We start from the raw sequence: 15,698 nt of genomic DNA, 5'->3' as shown, positions 1-15,698 counted from the left end.
CGCTGCAGTTATGCGTTTAGTCTTTTGTAAGTGACAGTGATCGATCGATACTGCACTTGGGTGGGCTGGGCGGAGGGGCAAAACGCAGGTGCTAGCAGGTATCTGGGTTGATCCCGCTAACACTGCGTTTTTGGGAACCCTAAACTGCTGGGGACGCTAGTATAGATCTGATCAGATCAGATATTGATGCGTTCAGATACTATACCACTAAGGGAGGTGTATGCTGCGTGCGTGGGTGTTAGCGGTACTGGCGCTAATCTGACGCTGCCTGGGGCGACGCATATCACCGCCGGGCGATCAGGGGGCTAAACCTTTATTCGGTAATAAACGGCGGGTGCCCTGACACTATAAAAAATAAACAAACTAACCAGCATCAACCGTAACGGTTATACGGTGATCAGTGGTGAAAGGGTTAACTAGGGGGCAATCAAGGGGTTAAAACATTTATTCGGTAGTATATGGGGGTCCCTGACGCTATAAAACGCTGACGGCGAACCTAAATATTTATGTCCCTAACTAGCGTCACCAGCGACACTAATACAGCGATCAGAAAAATGATCGCTTAGTGACACTGGTGACAGGGGGTGATCAAGGGGTTAAAACTTTATTAGGGGGGGTTAGGGGGGTACCCTAGACCTAAAGGGGGGTAACAGTAACTGTCCCAACACTGTAACTGTCACAAACTGACACTATGCAGTAATCAGAAAAAAAAAAAAAAAAAACTGCTGGTGTCAGTTTGTGACGGGGGGGGGTGATTGGGGGGGATCGGGGGGCGATCGGGGGGGGTTTGTGTGCCTGGCATGTTCTACTGTGTGTGTGTGTGTTGGTGCACTCACATTGATGTCTTCTCTCCTCGGGCCGGAACGGAAATTACCGAGCCGAGGAGAGATGACATCATTTCCTTTGCTGCTGTTTAGCATACAGCAGCAAAGGAATGATTCGATTGGCCGGCGGCGATCGCGAGGGGGGGCCACGAACGGATGGTCTCCCCCTCACCACCGATCACCGCTGGACAAAAGACGACCGCCTCGGGCACCAGGGGGGGTCCGATCGGACCCCCCACCCGCGGAAGGCAAATCACGTACCATGTACGTGATTTTGCCTGTCCGTGCCACTTTGCCGACGTACATCGGCGTGAGGCGGTCGTCAAGTGGTTAATGAGTTTGTAGTACGCATGGAGCACTTAATTCAGCAATATGATTTTTATGTAATATTCACGTTGAGCACTTTGTACTTTGCACAAGTAATAGTTAATTAGTGAAGGACTCAGGGAGGAACTGGTCTGGGACTGAGTGTCAGTGCAGTGGCCGTCGCAGCGCAGGAGAAAAAAAGCACAGAGCCGAGGAGGAGGAGAAAACAAGGAAAGAAGGTTTGTACCTACCTAGGTTTCATAGTTTTAGCATGTGCAATGATATTGATGATTGATTGCATCTGCAATCATATCTGCATCCTGCAATCATCATTACAGGCCACTGGCCAGGGCCCTGCTAGCTGCTACATCACTAGTGCAGATTTGCAAAAGCTGCAGGTCTGCTTGATGCAGTGCCAAGCAAGCTAATGCTTCCCTGCAAAGTTTTCAGGGAAGTTTTCAGGGAAGCATTTGCTTGGCACTGCATCAAATAAACCTGCAGCTTCAGCTTCAGCTGCAGCAAATCTGTTTCCTCCTCCTCGGCTCCGGGCTCTGTGCTTTTTCTTCTGTGCTGCGACGACCACTGCACTGACCCCCATTCTCAGACCAGTTCCTCCCTGAGTCGTGTGACTGTCCCTGCTCCAGTGCCCCCTCAGTAGAAGAATAATAGTCTGCCATGACTTACTCTATGGCTGCTGGACTGGACTCCACTCAGATTCAGTCAGTCGGTTGGGCTTGGCTGGCTCCTTGGGCAACTTCCAGTTCCTTCTTCCTCCCCATGACTCACGCTGCTGGCTCTGCACACTTGCACAGAAGCCCAGCCCCTCCCTCAGAGATCACTCCACAGCAGGAGGGGGGCGGCGCCACGGCCTGGCCGGACGGAATACAGAGACCTGTACAGCCTAGGAGGAGAGACTGCAGCGCAGTCATCATCAAATTAAAAAAAAGTCTGCAGCGGCCGCGAACACTGCAAGCGCCACTCGCGGACACCTATGCGATCCCCGCCCACAATGTTAGCAAGCTGTATTTGTGCAGGCAGAAGCCAGGGGAGTGGGACTCGGGGGAGCTTTCTTTTGTGGGGGGGTGGCTTTTGCCTAGGCCAAGACACAGCACTGGTGGTGCCAAGTCATTGCAAGTCATTGCAAGTCAAATAGCCCAAGTCAAAGTCAAGTCGCAAGTCATTAGTGGCAAGTCAAAGTCAAGTCGAGTCATTTATTTAATTTTGTCAAGCAAGTCGCAAGTCCTCAAACAGGTGACTCGAGTCCGACTCGAGTCAAGTCATGTGACTCGAGTCCCCCACCTCTGGTCGCTACCCTGCGGTACTTGGCGACAGGGAGAAGTCTGCAGGACTTGAAGTTCTCGACAGGCATCTCCCCCCAGGCTCTGGAAATCATTATCCCGGAGACCTGTTCTGCCATCGTCCAGGTCCTGCAGAAGGAGTATATGAAGGTAAGATTTTTATCCTTTAATGTCACATTTTATTGTATTTAATGTTTGCTAATATCTTGTATTTCTTTCCTCATTCCCTAATTACCATGATTGGAATATGCTGTGAATGTCCCCTTTGTCCTCATGCATGCTGGTTTTTTATGTAATTAATTTTGCAGGTCCTTCATACAGATTGTCCTTCACTAACCTACCCAGCATGGTCTACGGGCCCTATATATTCACCTCATGTAGTCACTTAACAATGTATTTTATCAGCTCCATAGTAGTGCTTTACCCCGAACACCCCCTAAAATGTTTTGTAATGTGATTTGTGCTTTAAATTCAGGCAGAGGGCCAGAGGCTTTTTTTTGTGGTGTCCCCAAATCATTTTTAGTAGCCCTCCCTCCCCCCAACTGCTAAGTCAGCTGATCCCAATTCTCTATCTATCCTCAATCATCTATCTGCTGACTTTGCCAAACCCATACACACTATACCCATCTCTTTAGTGGTCAGATTTATGGATGAATTCCCCAAAGCATGTAGTGCAAGGGCCTGCCTGTATACTTTCCAATGGTAGTGTTTAAACTTTTTAGATCCTATTATTATCTTGATAGGTAATAGCAGAATGTCCAAATGTGCTCAAATGTGTACAATGTGTATTTATATCTTTGTATTATGACACTTCTTACCTGTCCAGTGGGCTGCCAATATTGTAACTAAGGAGGGGTTGTTCTAAGTAATACCCTGTATGTAGGCATTCATGTCTCAATGAAGTGAGGAGGGTTACCTGTCCAAGATTTCCCCACCCCCCATAATGTTAGAAATGGCCCATGAGATGGGGGAGGGGGAATATGATAGGTGTACCTTATACTTTGGTGTTGTTAAATTCCCCTTAATAAATGCTATCTGGAGGTTGCCCCAGAATGTTTGTGCCTAATCTGCTTGCCATGTTTCTGCACAAAAATATTAATATTTATTTTTTTCCTCAACAGTTTCCTTCCATGCCACAGGAATGGCAGACTGTGGCCTCCCACTTTGCCCAGCAGTGGGACTTTCCTAACTGCAGGGGGGGCAATTGATGGGAAACATGTCCACATCATTCCACCACCCAACTCGGGGTCGTACTATTTCAACTATAAGGGGTTCAATAGTATTGTGATGTTGGCGATGGTGTCGGCTAATTACGACTTCTTGTATGTGGACGTGGAAGAATGGCTGCATGTCCGATGGTGGAGTCATCGCCCAGACGGAGTTCTACAGGTGTCTCCAGAATGGCAGCTTGGACTTGCCAGCTCCAGAGGACAATGTGTAAGGACTCCCATTCGTGTTTGTTGCTGATGAAGCGTTTGCGCTGGGGGACCATCTTATGTGGCCATTCCCGATGAGGACCCTCACCCCGGAACAGAGGGTTTTTAATTACCGGCTGGCCAGAGCCTGAAGAGTGGTGGAGAACACATTTGGAATCCTGGCCAGCCGGTTCTGCCTATTTCTGACACCTATCCATATAGGGCGGAGTATAAACTTAATCATATAATCATGGCGTGCTGTATTCTCCATAACTTTTTATGGAAACATTCGGCCAACTATGCTGGCTCAGTTGGGCCTGAGGCCGGAGTGATACCTGAAACAACACTGACGGTGCTTGAAAGCAGCCATCCTGGCTTGCCCTCCCTGAGTCCCCATGATGTCTGGTTACGATACCTGGAGTTCTTTGCGGGTAGGGGGGCCATCAATATGCCTGCCAATTTATGAAGCCTTTTTCAAATAAAAAAGCAAAAAAAATAAATTCTTTGTGGACATTTACTGCTTGTGTTTGTTTTAGCTGACCCTGACAGCAATGTGGGGAGTCCTGAAAATGGCGTGATTGCGTAACCTTATACATAGCACTGTTGGCTGTTATTTACTAAAGGTGTATACACTTTTTATACTACAAGTGCTCTTGAAACTGCAATTAAAATGCTCTTGTAGTGCAAAGAGGATTTGCCCTTAGGAAATAACCACCATTTTCTCAGAAAACAGCAATTACATCACCACAAAAGTGTTGTAGCGTTGAGACAATAATCCACACATTCTTGATTAACAAACTTTTTAATACCTGTACAATCACATGTGCATTTAGAAAAGGTTTTTAAAACAAACCAACATGTTTGTTGTATAACAATTATCAAAAATAGAAATGTCCATTTACGATAAAACAGGCCTGTGTAAAACCAACAAGAAAGACAAAAAACTTGAACTTATAAAGTTCACATATGGTAAAACTTAAAGGCAATATCAGACATGAGTATTTAGGAACTGTGTTTGATATTGCGTTCAGATGGTGTCAAATCACCCCTTGAAAAGCCAAATTTGGAAGATGCACACCAATTTACGAATGTCAACATGTGCTAGATGCCATCACGGGGGATCAAGGGACATGTTTTGGGGGAGCAAGCCCTTCCTCACCGCTACTTTATTATTGAGGAAGGGGTTGCACCCCCAAATTGCATCCATTGATCTCCCGTGATGGCAGATAGCACATGTTGGCACACTGTATGCATCCTCCAAATTTGGCTTTTGAAAACATTGCAAAAATATTTTAAACATTGTACCACACAAAAACAAAAGTGATTTTGTGGGGTTTTAAATTCGCCCCAAAACATCAATGATGTTATTATTTTTTTGAATCACATCATTGATTTTTTTCTTGATGTTTTCCAATTCTAAATTACACCCCATGATCTCCCCGATCAGGATCTGGGCACTTTCTGATGTGAAAGGATCTAGATCCCTAACATCATGATCACCTAAAAAGAGAGAAACCAAACAAAAACCGGTATCAAAATTCTGCCAGCATCCATCTCTTACCTGAGCCTGTGGTCGCAGACACTCACCTGTTGTGGTGCCAATTTCAACAACATCTTCTTCCTCCTCCTGCTCCACTTGGGTTGCGGGTATTTCACCTTCTTCCAGAGATGGGGGGTCTCTGGTCTCCTCGGATGAGGGGTGTCCTCCGAGTCTTTTCTCCCCTATGTAAAACAAAAATGGTATAATTAGCACACAGATATTTGATGGCAGAACTATAAATAGGAAACATTGCTTGGAAGTGTGGTAAAATTGTAAATTTTAGCAGAGTTCCAAGATGTCACTTTTTTATTGTCCTTTGTCAACCTGCAATACTTTACCTGTTTAGTACAAGCTTCACAGATGGAGACCCCCCTATAGTATACACTGGAGCACCTGTGTGCCCCCCTAATAAAAATGGTGTTCTTGTGTCCCACACTAGTGCTCGAGTGTCCAGATGTGAAAACAGCTACTCAGTGTCCTCTACTTACACAGAATCTAGTTTGCATTTCATTCAAGTAACAAACCCATCTACACAACCAAATATTTTGCATCCAAGTAGGCCCTAAAAAATGTTGGAAAATGCATATGGCCTAAACAATGGTGTTTTAGAGGGCGAAAAAAAAAATGTTTGATACGAACGAATAATGGGCCCATGAACATTAAAATTGACATTTTAAACTGTACAATTAAGAAAAGCATATGGAGCAGCACGAACGTAATAAAGACAAAAAGAATAGGAACACAGCACAACTACTTACTTTTTTGCAGCACTCTCCGGATCTTTACTACTGCTCGGGCTCTCTAAATTTGAGGTCCGACCACCGCTTCCTGAGCTGATTTTTCGATCGTCATACCCCGAAATTCCGGTGCAGACTTTTGACTACTTTCGCCATGATCTTGGCCTTTCTGATATTGGGGTTGGGGTAAGGCCCATACTTTCTGTCATAGTCGGCCCGCTTCAGGATGTCCACCATCTCCAACATCTCCCCAAAGGACATATTTGTGGCCTTAAATCTTCTCCTTCTGGATCGGGACGTTTCTGTCTCCGGGCTTTCCTCCACCTCCTCCTTGTTGCTATAATTAGCACGCACCTGCTGTGACTCCGCAATGTGCTCTTCACCCACTGCGCCGAATGAAAAGGGGCGGGGAATAGACTAGAAAGAACGTCAGGAGCGGGCGGAGTTACACGCATGCGCAGTGTGTATAAAGCGTAACACACGTGCGTATTACGTACGATCTGTGAGCGGAGGAAGGAGCATTGGACGCGCCGATCGTAAGAACGAAGGTAAGAGACAAACTTGTGCCTATACTGCTTCTAGATTGAGGCCTATATTGTAACAAGATTAGGAGAGTTTTGTCTGACATTAGGCTTTGCCTTGTGTTGTGTCTTGCAGTGAACATGGATATCTTATTAAAAGATGATGACTTCATGTCAATATTCATTGATATGTTAAGGGAGCTGCCATGTCTGTGGGAGATCAACCACCCACATTACAGGAACCAAACAAAGAGGAAGGCAACACTGGATCAATTATTGGAAATTGTGAAGCAGGTGATCCCCACGGCAGACATCACATATTTGAAGATCTTAATTGGTGGCCTGAGGAGCACATATGTAAGGGAGTGCCAGAAAGTCCAGGATTCGCAGAGATCCGGAGCAGCAGATGACATCTATGTCCCCAGGATGTGGTACTATGACAGGCTGTATTTTCCGGCAGGCCAGACTGAACCCAGGTCATCCCTCTCCAGTCTTCCTTCCACGCTTCCTTCCCCCCCGGCTGAGGCTTCTGATGCCCAACCTGGGCCTTCCAGGCAACAACATGTGGAGGAGCCCAGATTGAGCCAGGTATAGCATTCCTCTAAATATTGCTGGTTGTCCAGTCAATGATGTTAACTAGATGTTAGTTTGGAGTACTAATTTATGATTGTGATTGATGATGCAAAAACTAAAACCATGTCCCTTTTTCATACACAGGGAAGTCGCAGCCAGGAGGTGGCCGGGCCGAGCAGGCTGCCTGATATGCAGGTCCCTCCCCAACACATGGAAAGAGAAAGTGGAAGGAGGAGGAGTGCCCTAGAGGAGGTTGCCATAGGTCTCTTTTGGAGGGCTACAGAGGCCCTGGGAGCACCACACACCATGGAGGATGACTTCGCTGCCATCATTGCCTCTAAAATGCAGAGGATGGAGGAGGGACAACTCATGTGTGAGTCGCTCATATTGGAGGCTCTTAATAAAGGTATGAGGGGCCAAATTACATCTCAGACAGACCTTTGCAAACTCACAGATGGTCCTCCTCCTCCTCCTGCAGGTCCTCCTCCTCCTTTTCCTCCAGGTCCTACTCCTCCTCCTGCCACATCACCAACAGCACAGCCACAGCCCAGAATGAAGCGTGGAAGGAAGACCAGAAAGTGAGGACCCTGGATCCAGTTTGGTCAGCCAAAAGATGCAGCCTCTTGTGGTACCACAGCCTGGGGACACAGATGTCATCTGCTGCTTTCTGGATCTCTGGGACTTCTGGACCAGACTGCCCTCCCTTACATATGGACTCCTCAGGCCACCAATTTTGATGTTCAAGAATTGATGTCTGCCCTGGGGGTCACAGGCTTCGCTAATTTCTCATGTTTATCGAGTGTTGCCTCCCTCTTTGTTTGGTTCTGAGCCCATAATAAAGGGATTTTGTTTTGAATTATACTTGCCTATGTGTGTTTTACTTCAAAAAGGACAGTTGGTTTGTGAGGATTCAGGTACATTTCAAAAATACAATGTGAAATTAACAAGGTACACCAACACCAAACAATCTCCTTGAGATTAAATAATAAAAGATATCAATGGTGTTGTGGTAACTTGACACACAAAATAAGTCTGGAGTAAAACTAAAAATAACATTAAACAAAGATCAGCCTTGGAAAAAATACAAACATAAAATCTAAACCAAAAATGGCTTTAAATAAAAAAAAAGAAAACAAAAAAAATTCTGTCAGATGTGACAAATAACAATATATTTAGGGATTCCCAAGAAAAGAAACACAAAAATAAGTTTGTGAGAAGTGTGTGTGAATATGAGCAGCAAAACTACTTAATTCTTGTCACATTATAAAGAAGAAGAGAGTGCGCTGTATTAAACCATTTTTAACATTACAGCGTGACGAAAGTGCTGTATCCATTGCGAACGCTAATTTTACATGACCGAGCTGTTCCGTGTCGAAATTTCTTCTGAGCATGCGTGGCACTTTGTGCGTCAGAACAGGCCACACACGGTCGGAATTGACACGATCGGATTTTGTTGTCGGAAAATTTTATCTCCTGCTCTCAAACTTTGTGTGTCAGAAAATCCGATGGAAAATTTCCGATGGAGCCCACATGGACGGAATTTCTGACAACACGCTCCGATCGGACATTTTCCATCGGAAAATCTGACCGTGTGTACAGGGCATAAGTGTAGTGCGTCCTCTGCACAGATGCACCTAAAGCTACCTGGAGACAATTGCTGTTGTTCTGCTCCTATTAATACCACAGGCAGGCAGCTGCAGTATTTACAATTAGTGTATTGTGTCCTCTGTACAGTGTGCACCTAAAGCTACCTGAAGAAATTTGGTGGTGTTCTTCTGATCCTATTTTAATACCACAGGCAGGCAGTTACAGTATTTACAGTTAGTGGAGTGTGTCCTCTGCACAGTGTGCACCTAAAGCTACCTGAATAAAATTGGTGGTGTTCTTCTGATCCTATATTAGTACCACAGGCAAGCAGCTACAGTATTTACAGTTAGTGTACTGTGTCCTCTGCACAGTGTGCACCTAAAGCTACCTGAAGGCAATTGCTGTTGTTATGATCCTGGTCTTTTTTCTTTTTTTAAAGCGGTGTTCCGGCCAAATGTATACTTTTAAAATAAAAATACCCCTATAATACATAAGCTTAATGTATTCTAGTTAGTCTGTAAACTAAGGTCCGTTTTGTTAGTTTATAGCATTCGTTTGTTAATTTATGAACTTCCAGCAGGCTGTGGCCATCTTAAGTGTTGGCATCTGAAGCCAGACTGTATTTCTTCTTGGATCTCATCCTTGTAGATCTCGCACATGCTCAGTGCAGCACAAGCAGTGTGATAGGTTTCAGGTCAGGTTTCCATAGCTACGACAGTGTCAGAGGAAGTTGCTGCCCCTTAGCTATGCAAATCTCTCCTCCTCTCCTCCCTCTAGGAATAAGGAAATAAATTACAATTGCATTATTTCTTGCATTGCCTACCTGCAAATGGCGTAGACCAAGTAAAGATGAATTTCTATGACATCACATCGCCCGAGAAAATTGCATCACAACAGCCTCCGCAAATCGCATCACAACACCCCCGCAAATCATGTCAAAACACCCCCAGCAAATTGCATCACATTGCCCCCAGCAAATCGCATCATACAGCTCCCCAAATCGCATCACAACATCCCCCACAAATTGCATCACAACACCCCCACAAATCGCATCACATAGCCCCCCACAAATCGAATCACAACATTCCCCACAAATGGCATCCCATCGTTCCCTGCAAATCGCATTACAACACCCCCCACAAATCGCATCACATTGCCCCCAGCAAAGCGTATAACAACAACCATCACATGCCCCCATCAAAACTGCCCCATCATATTGCCACCATCAAAACTGCCCCATCAAAATTGCCTCCATTAGAATTGCCCCATCAAAACTGCCTCATCATATTTCCACCATCAGAATTGCCCCATCAAAATTGCCCCATCAAAACTCAAAACTGCCCCATCAAAATTGCCCCCATCAGAATTGCCTCATCAAAACTGCCCCATCATATTGCCACAATCAAAACTGCACCATCAAAATTGCCCCCATCAGAATTGCCCCATCAAAACTGCCCCATCATATTGCCACCATCAGAATTGCCTCATCAAAACTGCCGCATCATATTGCCACCATCAAAATTGCCCCTATCAAAACTGCCCCATCAAAATTACCCCCATCAGAATGTCCCATCAAAATTGACCCCATCAGAATTGCCCCATCAAAACTTCCCCCATAAAAACTTCCCCCATCATATTGCCACCATCAGAATTGCCCCATCAAAACTGTCCCATCATATTGCCCCATCAAAACTGCCCCCACCAAAACTGCCCCATCAAAACTGTCTCATCAAAACTGCCCCATCATATTGCCACCATCAAAACTGCCCCATCAAAGTTGCCCCCATCATAATTGCCCCATAATATTGCCACCATCAGAATTGACCCATCAAAACTGCCCCCATCAAAACTGCCCCATCATATTGCCACAATCAAAACTGCCCCATTATTTTGCCCCTATCAAAACTGCCCCCATCAAAACTGTCCCATCAGAATTGCCCACATCAAAACTGCCCCATCAGAATTGCCCCACCAAAACTACCCAATCATATTGCCACCATCAAAACCGCCCCATCAAAATTGGCCCATCAAAACTGCCCCATTTTAAACTGCCCCATCATATTGCCACCATCAATACTTCCCCATCAAAATTGCCCCATCAGAATTGCCCCATTAAAACTGCCCCCATCAAAACTGCCCCATCATATTGCCACCATCAAAACTGCCCCAGCAAAACTGCCCCATCAATATTGCTCTCATCAGAATTGCCCCATCTAAAACTGCCCCATCATACTACCCCATCAAAACTGCCCCATCAAAATTGCCCCATCAGAATTTCCCCATCAAAACTGCCCCATCATATTGACACCATCAAAACTGCCCCATCTCATATTGCCCCCATCAAAACTGCTCCATCAGAATTGCCCCATCAAAACTGCCCCATCAAGACTGCCCCATCATATTGCCTCATCAAAACTGCCCCCATCAAAACTGCCCTGTCATATTGCCCCATCAAAACTTCCCCATCATATTCCTCTATTATAAATCAGTACATGGTGTGTCTGTTCCTTCCCCCGGGCTCTGTATGTCATCAGAGCTGAGATGCTCCAGCTGTCTCCCCCAACGCCCATCACTGTGTATAAGAAACTTTGGTAACCATGGCAACAAAAGCCTGGTTGCTCTTATTTAAAATGGCGCTGGTGGCCTTGCGTCGCGTCATATCCAGTTTTGAAATAACACGATGCTACGGCCCAGCGATGCCTATTGCCTCCTGGGATTGATGACAAACATCTCCCAGGAGGCATTGCAGAGAGGGGAGGAAATGCTGGGCCGCGGCCGAGGACAGGAAGTGCCGACTACTATACAGTATATAACAGTGCGTTTAAGGGGAAAATATGCCAATTCTTTATCAGAACACACAGCGGATTTGGAGGGAAATTACTTTAAAATATGGGTGGAGCTCCACTTTATGGTCCCGTTGTCACCGGCCCACTAGGGCACGAAAAGCGCAGCTAAAACACCGCAAAATGACCAGCGATTTATGGCTGTTTTATCGGATCTGCAGTGTGAAAGGGGTCTTACTACACAAGTCACTGTATGGTGATTGGAGATGGAAGTAGTGGTGAATGGGTTGTAGGAAATCCACTTTTACACATTTATGAACTTTCTCTTGTTTGCAATTTTATAAGATAACTTTGTTGCTCTTCGTGTTTATGTATTTTTGTATATTATATGCTATATAGATTGAAGTATCTGTGAATAGATTGGAGGAGATCTGCCCTTCCTCACATGTATGAAAGTGTATTTTTGTAGTGAATATAATTATTATATCTGATCCCTATTGGTGGAATTATCACATCTAGTATAATATGGAAGACTGCAGCACTAGTATATAACATTCACACAATATAAATGTGACAATATAACAATAAAAGTGAGACTCCTCATCACAAAACTCCCTATAAGTGTATATATAACAATGGTATGGAGACTATTTCACTGATAACTAATGAAGAGAATTTATAATCAGCAGATATAAAATTAGTGCAGCAATATTAGTACATATTTGGAAAAAAGTTCAAAATAAAGAACGTTAATAATAAAATCTTCTCCACACCATGAGATCAAATCCTCCACCATGATGTTCTAAGGAAATCTCAAAGTACAATGGTGTCACTTTTAGTCAATGAATTTTCCACAACATGAGTGAGACTTCTGTGACCATCAAAGTGAATCCCCACAACTGAATCCAAGACTTAGCAGAAGGTTGGAGGTGAAAGCCTAGAGGTCAGTGTGAGTGTGTATGGTCCAATCCCCATACAGGAATAATGAATGGATCACACCACCTCATCCACTTCTCATGTCACATTTAGTAATTGGGATCCACAAAAAGAAAAATTCCTCCAATAGTGTAGATGATCGATCAGCTTTTATAAAGTGATCTCATATTAATGATTCCAATAAAGAGAAATGAGTTCCATTCATGTGGAGAACAGGTACATTCATTCCTGGGGAGAAATTAATTTTCTTCTGGTAACATTCTTCTCTCCTTCTACAGATTGTCCTCTAATCACCTGACAGACAGTTCCTGCCCCCACCTGGCATCTGGAATAAGAAATAACCAGACACTGAGGACACTGATCCTGTCTGGGAACAATCTGGAGGGTCCTCATTTCAGGGATCTGATGGAAGCTCTGACAACAAGCCGGATAGAGGAATTACAGTGAGTATAACAGGACTGACTGAGACAATAATATTCTGGGACAGTTTTATATCTAAACCACATAAATAATATAGAAATATGAGAATGTCATCAAATTCCATCTTTGGACTCCATAAGACTCCATGCACACTGGGCTTAAAAAAAATGTAAGTTCCCTTGGCAGAAAAAAACTTTCATATAGAGAGTTTATTGTACAAAGTTTAGACAAGTTTAGGAGAGTTTTGCATTTTTTCTGCCAGAAAGCTCCAATCAGAAACACGAACCAGAAGGTTTTTTTTCCTGCCTCTAAACATTGAGCTCAAAATATGTCTGTAATCGCCCCAATGTGTATGGAGACATAGGAGAACATGGAGCTGCTTCTACAGGCAGAATACAAAACTCCTGTAGTAGCAGCAATGTATTAAGCCAGTGTGCATGGAGCCTAAATATCCAATACTGGACTATTACACTAGATAACCAAAAGTATTGGGATACCTGCCTTTACACACACATGAACTTTAATGGCATCCCAGTCTTAGTCTGTAGGGTTCAATATTGAGTTGGCCCACCCTTTTCAGCTATAACAGCTTGATTTCTTCTGGGAAGGCTGTCCACAAGGTTTAGGAGTGTGTCTATTGGAATGTTTGACCATTCTTCCAGAAGCACATTTGTGAGGTCAGGCACTGATGTTGGATGAGAAGGCCTGGCTCACAATCTCTGCTCTAATTCATCCCAAAGGTGTCCTATCAGGTTGAGGTCAGGACTTTGTGCAGGCCAGTCAAATTCCTCCACCTCAAACTCGCTCATCCATGTTTTTATGGACCTTGCTTTGTGCTCTGGTGCACAGTCATGTTAAAACAGGAAGGAGCCGTCCCCAAACTGTTCCCACAAAGTTGAGAGAATGAAATTGTCCAAAATGTCTTGGTATGCTGATGCCTTAAGAGTTCCCTTCACTGGAACTAAGAGGCCAAACCCAACCCCGGAAAAACACCCCCCCACACCATAATCCCCCCTCCCCCACTCCATAACCCCCCACTCCACAATCCCCCTTCACCAAATGATTTGCCAGTGCACAAAGCAAGGTCCATAAAGACATAGATGAGCGAGTTTGGGGTGGAGGAACTTGACTGGCCTGCACAGAGTCCTGACCTCAATCCGATAGAACACCTTTGGTATTATTTAGAGCGGAGACTGCAAGCCAGGCCTTCTAATCCAACATGATAATTAGTATGGTGCTTTTGACAGCCAATTCCAATTTTTCGTCCGACAAAAGCTGGATGTGCAGACTATAAAATTTTTATTGTACGTGAACTCAGCATCTGATTTTTGTTTAATCAGTACAGTTTTCACCCAAAATAAATTGTGAGAGCAAGACTACGCATGCTAAGAAACGAAAGAATACATACAAAACTATTCAACACATTATGTAACTTCTGAAATTGTATTCTGTTGTAAGTGAATATTCATATGGAGAGTAACCTCTTCACTTTCGATATGAGACTAGCATGCCACAAAAAATGGACGAACAGTCATCCAAAAATCTGATAGTGTGTACGAGGCTTAAGACTGAAATGCCATTAAAGTTCATGTGCTTGTAAAGGCAGGTGTCCCAATACTTTTGGTAATATAGTGTATGTCTAAACTACATAAACCTAATAATAATGGACATATATTTCATCTCCTGGTTGTCTCTATATATCACCATTATCAGACAGTTCTCTAAAGCTGTATATAAAAACGTAAAACATTTAATATCTGCACTAAAAAACATGAACAACTTTGTGAAAATCTAATGAATGAAAACCAGCCGCCAGCAGGAAGTCTGATATAGAAGTACAAATAGTATAATATAATTCTATGTATAGAGCCCTACACTTATGCCCCGTACACACGGTCGGACATTGATAGCACATTCTGATAACAAAATCCTAGGATTTTTTCCGACGGATGTTGGCTAAAACTAGTCTTGCATACACACAGTCACACAAAGTTGTCGGAAAATCCGATCGTTCTGAACGCGGTGACGTAAAACACGTATGTTGGGACTCTAAACGGGGCAGTAGCCAATAGCTTTCATCTCTTTATTTATTCTGAGTGTGCGTGGCACTTTGTTCGTCGGATTTGTGTACACACGATCGGAAATTCCGACAACGGATTTTGTTGTCGGAAAATTTTATAGCCTGCTCTCAAACTTTGGAAATCCGATGGAAAATGTGTGATGGAGCCTACACACGGTCGGAATTTCCGACAACAAGGTCCTATCACATATTTTCCATCGAAGAATCCAACCGTGTGTACAGGGCATTAGTGATAAAATGTGTGATGAGACAAATGAGAAATCTGCAACCTACAATGTGTCCGAATACCAACACTTCTAATGTAGATGTGATAACTCCTCCAATAGTGATCAATAATAAAAATTCACAGCTACTTCAGTCTGTATAACATATAATGTGCAAAAATACAATATCACCGAGGTATCAGGACAATGGCCGCAATCACATTACATAGAAAAGGAAAAGCCTCCATGTCACTGCCTGGACTCCATCATACACGGCTGCAGTCCGGAGCGGTGTGTGCTCTGAGTTCTGTGTATACTCGTGTATATGATGGAAGTGTACAATCTGTGATTCTATATATATTTAAGGATTATGCACTATGGAGGCTTTTTCTTTTCTATGTAATGTGATTGCGGCCATTATCTGGATACCTCAGGTGATATTGGAGATACTACCTGGAGATCTGACATTCCGTGG

The 15,698-nt window shown here is 44.1% G+C and overlaps 1 protein-coding gene across 1 annotated transcript in view; it reads left to right on the top strand.

Moving 5' to 3' along the window:
* The window catches only part of LOC141116660 (NACHT, LRR and PYD domains-containing protein 12-like), a 213,073-nt gene that overhangs the window by 144,011 nt on the left and 53,364 nt on the right, over positions 1-15,698 (top strand). The window contains exon 6 of the mRNA XM_073609053.1: positions 12,799-12,958. Coding sequence (XP_073465154.1) covers positions 12,799-12,958 — 160 coding nt within the window. The remainder of the gene's footprint in view (positions 1-12,798; positions 12,959-15,698) is intronic.

Source organism: Aquarana catesbeiana, linkage group LG13, assembly GCF_042186555.1.
Source record: "Aquarana catesbeiana isolate 2022-GZ linkage group LG13, ASM4218655v1, whole genome shotgun sequence".
Classification (NCBI taxonomy): Eukaryota; Metazoa; Chordata; class Amphibia; order Anura; family Ranidae; genus Aquarana; species Aquarana catesbeiana.
This window is presented reverse-complemented; position numbering and strand designations above follow the sequence as displayed.